This window comes from Tigriopus californicus, chromosome 4, assembly GCF_007210705.1.
Source record: "Tigriopus californicus strain San Diego chromosome 4, Tcal_SD_v2.1, whole genome shotgun sequence".
In the NCBI taxonomy this organism is placed as follows: domain Eukaryota; kingdom Metazoa; phylum Arthropoda; class Copepoda; order Harpacticoida; family Harpacticidae; genus Tigriopus; species Tigriopus californicus.
This window is the reverse complement of record NC_081443.1, coordinates 2,574,371-2,580,014: the sequence shown is the minus strand read 5'-3', so window position 1 is coordinate 2,580,014 and position 5,644 is coordinate 2,574,371. Positions and strand designations below refer to the sequence as shown.

Here is a 5,644-nt window from a genome sequence, read left to right as displayed (position 1 = left end):
ATATACATACGTCCGCTCCTTCACAATAGCTCAAATCTTTTCTTGGAAGGGAAAAGTTGGAGGATTCGCCACCTGACCTCAGAACACCGCATGAGANGGCAGACTCCTAAGCTACGATTAAGGAAATGTCCATGAAAACAAGCTTTACTCCTTATACTGACCAGACAGATGAATCCGGAGGGGTATTCAAATGATTTACGGCGTATTACATTCATAGAATTACTTAGCCGCTAAAATACGCGTACTTCCTCGTTTTGCTATTAGCACCAATGATCAACGACCGCAAGGAATTACTCCTAATTTGGCTGGCTAAAAGGTAATCAGGTTTGTGAACCGTGTCCAGCATTCTTACGTGAAAGAATTCCGGAGGCTCATCACCCACAAAGACCTAAACTGAGTCGATCAGACACTCAAGGATGCCAAGTTGTCCGTTTCAACTTCCAAAAGAAACTTTTGCCGAAGGTGATGCTTACTTGCATTCCCTTCAATAACGCCAAAGCCTCGAAGCTGTCGCCAACATTTTCACTCAAGGCCTCGGTTCAAGTTTCTTGGAGTGGTCTCCCTCGCCCCTCTGCCTTGGAATAAATCCCCAACCAAGCACAAACTTCCAGGTACAAATAAGCAAATGAACTGTTTGGCGTATGAATTGAGAGTATACAGAAGGTTGCAGTCCCAAGGTCAAGGGATCTGATTCAGAATGAATAAATAGTTCGAAACAGAAATAAAAGACGCGCCCCTGCTGAATAATGAAATAAACAGAACAATGCGCAAAAGTCATCGGAAGCAGGTTTGGGAAGTGTAGCCTAAGGGTGAAATACCACGAAAATTGCCCACAGCGCTCAGTCAACCACTCGCAACACTCCAACTTCACAAGTGGATTTTTCAAGGTCTCGAGGCCGAATCAAAGCTTTTCGAGAGAGGACAGACTCCCAATCCACTTGAGGGATGAAGACCGATGGTCAACGAGGAGCTCGCAGAATGATCGAGCCAAGAGACATCATCGGAGCTTACTTGTTTTAGTCTGATCGGAACTATATTTGGGTCTGCTCGACCTTCTAGACAAGGAAAAAAAGGAAGGTGTGAGATGGTTTTTATAAATCACTTCAAAGTTGAGTGGGCCGAGCGCTTCAAAATTCATCTCAGTCCGTCTTTTTTCCTGAGCCGATCACTTCACCTTGGCTTGATCAGAAATGTGACCATCATGCGAGAATAAATCCATCCCGGAGACACGACTCGGATACCTTTGTCAAGAACAAACAAATTGTCATGACATGTTCAGATCAAGACAGGTCTGCCGAACATGTCAAGGCTCAAGGTGAAGCCCCCCCTAGCGGGTTCTTTCCCTTGGAAAACAACAAGTAATGCATCCACTTTCTTGCAACTTTTCTCTCATTTACTTTCATTGTGACCTCATATATCCATGTTTGCTTGGATTGTCGATTTGAATGGAAGATTCTCATGATTTCTTTGGTCTCTTCAAACCAGTGGCCACAATCAATTTGTCCTTTGGATGTGCACAAGAGTGTCAAGCCAGTGCGGACCGATGATTTAACTTTGAATTCAAAACGACTTTGGTCAGAAATCTAGAAATTTGGTCTGACCAAGGTCGTTGAAGAAAGAGACAGGAAATCGAACACGATGAACCACAAGATTGCACTCGCGTATTTGAGATAGCACATTACCAATTTGATTGAGTGAAAACGAGATGTACTGCACCTATGAAGAATGTAGTTATAGGAACTAGGGATGGGAATTAGAGGAATTCGGGTGGGTTCAATTTCAAATTGAAACTCATGATTTGCTCGGAATCAAGCATCGCTCTTAAGGAGGCCCAAAAGTGCATTCCCATGATTTTTAATGAAGCAACCATTTCAAGTCGTCTTTGTAATCAGTTTTTAAAAGCAACCTCATGCGATAGTCAATGAACCGGAAAAAAAGGTCTCTGGATAATGAACCAACAAACTGGTCCCGATTTGGATGGAAGAGAGATAGTTCCGAAGGGCATTCATTAGGTATCGAGCCATTCATTCATGTCAATGATAGACATAGGGACGGCAAAACCATTTTGTCCCCACCGTGTGGAGCAAGGAAAGACTATGAAATAACTACTTTATCTCAGAAAAGGCCGTCAACCAAAACTTGCACTGCACTTGGACATATGACTTTATAAAAAAAACCCATGTGATTTGAAGTTTGAATTGGGCGTCGGACTAATCTAACTCTCTAGCTGGGAACGATTCAATTACGTAAAAAGCTACCACGTTTGACAAGTCACAACATATGTCGGTACATTCTTCGTCATTATGTCGTTGTTGCTTTTGATTTAGCTCCTTTTTACACCTAAAACTCATGCCTCTCACAAGATAGAACAATTTCCGAGACACCAAAAAAACGTATTTTTTTACACTGGGTGCACTTGAAACAGTGACATCACTACAGATCTATCCCGTCGAGGAATTTTCATTTTAAGGCAACGTAAGCACCTACAAGCCTAAACAATTTATATTTGAAACACCTTCGAAAAAGGAAGCATTTGCTCGTAACCTCGATATCAATTAATAAATAAGCAAACGAAACGTCCCATTTTCTGGCAGGATTGATGAAGTAAAGATGAACAACGACTGTACAGTTGAAACATTTACTTTCTCTACCGCTCAAACAAAAATTCATATTGCGAATTTTAACCAAAGAATGAGATTTTTACACGAATCCGGACTTGAGTCTTTTAGAAAGGACTCTAGCTCGAGTCTGGACTCGACCCAGCACTAGTCCAGATTCAATCCTCAAACCGGATTTAAGCCTAGTTTTCCGTCTTACTGTAAAGCCGCCCTAAAGGTGCATGCTGAGTTACGTAGGAACTAAAGAATTGCCCTTCAACCTCCATTGATAATTCCATCTGTCGACGGTAGCATTGACTAGAGCGGGTGATAAGCGAGGTAAAATGATGCTCAGTTTGAAAATATGTTTTATGTTACGGATGACCAGGAGCATCAAAGTACCTTTGGAAAGTGAATTGAGCTGGGTGAGCTTCAAGCAAGGCAACCCATTTACTGATGATCGTGTACATAGAACGGAAATTGGATGAATACACTGGCATATGATTTGTAGAGGCATCCTTCAGGATTAAAGGGTGAACGAAAATCCGATATACGACCAAGCTCAAAGTTTGAACTGTCTTAATGGGGTTATAGCCAACCACAGGATCCAACACTAGAGAGGCCCCTTATATATTACAACCTCTATGACTACCACTTTATACACTAATATTATTGGCAATGCAGCTCCTATTTTTCAATTAGATCTGCCAGTTAAAATAAGGCCAGCTACCCAAGCTATCAGTAAGTTCAACATATCCAAAAATTCTTGTAGGCCTCATCCATCCCAAGATTGGTGCAGAGAAGCACTCCCAGCTTTGCGCCCCGGCAAACGGCAAGTTAAATATCACAATGATGACCACTAAATACCACTCAGCACTAATCCTGTGATGGATCATGTCTACAGAATATTCCAAGATAAGTCGCATTCTCCTGACATAATAGACCATCCGAGATTCCCGCACGTAATCCCAACTTCCATCTGAACTTCGCCATTTTCCATGGATCTTACCTTGTAGACATAAGCGCAACGCTTGCCAATGTACCACTCAGCCTCTTTCTTGCCTTGACAGCCTTCCACCTTCAAGAGAGCGGTGTTCTCGTGTTGGTTGCGGAGTCCACGCTTGAAGCCCGTGAACACGGCCTTGGCATACAAACGTCCGGGCAGAGGAGCCATCTTATCAACAGTTGAGTCTTCAACGAGAACACTAATGATCACCCACCAAAGCACGAAAACAGAAGAGGAGCAAAAAAAAGGCAAATGAGTAATGAAATTCAGGGTCTGGAGGGTTGGCCGCTCCCTAGTTGGGTTCGAATAACGGGTGGGTAGTCTTGGGATGAGTTGATGGTTGGAAGATGATAGCCAAGTTGGGAGATTGGGCCTGATTTTTCAATGGATGAGCGGAATTTGTGAATGTTTACATACCTGAAGGTGACGGAAAAGGAAGAGGCAAGGGCAACCGGAGGTTGAGTGAGGACAGCATAAACAAAACGTCACAGGAATCATATGTACCATGAGAAATGAACAGATTTTTTTAGGGACTCGTTTATTATACAGTTCTAGCTAAGGAAGTGTCACTCAGATATTTGTTCCAGGCCCAGCGCTGGGTTATAATGTGGCGACATTTTCTCTGCCATTCCCGCCTTATCCAGCTATATGATGTCAATTCAGTCCCTATTTGGGCCGATTACTAAAGATATGAAGAGTATCCAAAGTTTCCATTTCTTGTAATTTCACACCAAGCCTGCCTCTGACCTAGCTTTTGTCCTAAGATTGTGATAGGGTCAGTGCATTATTTCTTTGGCAGTCTCATACTTTTGATAACCCAAATGTTAAAAAACGTAATTGAATTTTTTAGCTGTTTGATGCCCTTTTTCTGGCAACTACGGAGTAATTCTAACCATTGCTCTTGGGTTTTGGGTCCATCCGAATGCACTTTGTTACCTGACTCTCAAAAGAACGTTCCAATTGCAGAAAACCAGTGGGTCGGTATTTGATGGATGGTTTGGTTGAAATACAGCAACATAAATGAGGAAGCTTGGCCCAACACGGCTTACAATTGAATTGTGTTCAAATAATTCCAAACAAAGACTCTATTAGGCGGCTATACACGTACTAGGATGGAAAACCGAGATTGAATCCGGTTTGAGAATTCAAGTGGACCTAGTGCTGGGGCGAGTTTTTAGTGCATGAGCCTTTTTGTTCCACTTGAGTACAATGAAAGGCTGGAGTCTTCTGCTGGATTCAAGCCTTTTGCCGAACTCAACCCGGCACTACTCCAACTACAGTCTTCAAACCGGTTTAGCTGCGAATTACAGTCAAGGTGGGCAAAATAAAATTCTGCCGCAAAAAAGCCTTGATGGTCACACGCACCCACACCTATTGGGGCACGGAAGAAGAAGATGACGTCATCTTCGAATTTTAAGAGCTTGTTGGTACTTTTGAGACATAATGTAGGTATGTATTTCTTTGGTAAAGGATTAAATTAAATTTCAGATCTTTTACCCATCATAGAAATGATTCATTTAGCATTTTGTTTTTATAAATTGTCTTGGTTTCACTTATTATGAATAAATATCACTTTTCAGAAGAAAAAAGCCGTTTTTTGACATATTTTTCGTATTTTGATAATTTTTTCAACAATAGTTTTTTTGTCCAATATTGAAACGTGTATCTTGGTATTCCAGTACCTTTTCTGTATTGAAAAGTAGCCTAGTGACCTTTCAAAATTTGTGCTGACATCGTCATGCAGTTGCTACTTCAAAGTCCCAATAGCGGCTTCAAACTCCTTATTCAGCCACAACAATTGCTCCACGTTCCGTCATCATCTGGGGGCATCTATGAACAACAAGAGGAAGACTGATTTATATTTAAGTTGACTAATATCACAAGACCTTGAAAATGAAATTTCGACTAAATCGGTTGATTGTTGACAAAGATATGACCATTTCAAACTTGTGGATCCCCAAGTCCAGTTCGTAATGACGCACCAGGTAGTAGTAGAATGATATATTTCGATTTTCTCAACTATGGTAAAGTGATAGAAGGG

The 5,644-nt window shown here is 41.6% G+C and overlaps 1 protein-coding gene across 2 annotated transcripts in view; it reads right to left on the bottom strand.

The window, feature by feature from the left end:
- LOC131879865 (large ribosomal subunit protein eL33-like) overlaps positions 1 to 4,119 on the bottom strand; it is an 8,608-nt gene extending 4,489 nt beyond the window's left edge. Inside the window, exons 1-2 of one of the 2 annotated variants that reach the window (XM_059226320.1) lie at positions 4,021 to 4,119; positions 3,607 to 3,802 (exon numbers count right to left, since the gene is read on the bottom strand). In XM_059226320.1, coding sequence (XP_059082303.1) covers positions 3,607 to 3,771 — 165 coding nt within the window. In that variant the 5' untranslated portion in view covers positions 3,772 to 3,802; positions 4,021 to 4,119. Of the gene's footprint in view, positions 1 to 3,606; positions 3,981 to 4,020 lie in introns of those variants that run through there. The other variant, XM_059226319.1, reaches the window with a different exon arrangement.
- Positions 4,120 to 5,644: the final 1,525 nt, after the last annotated feature.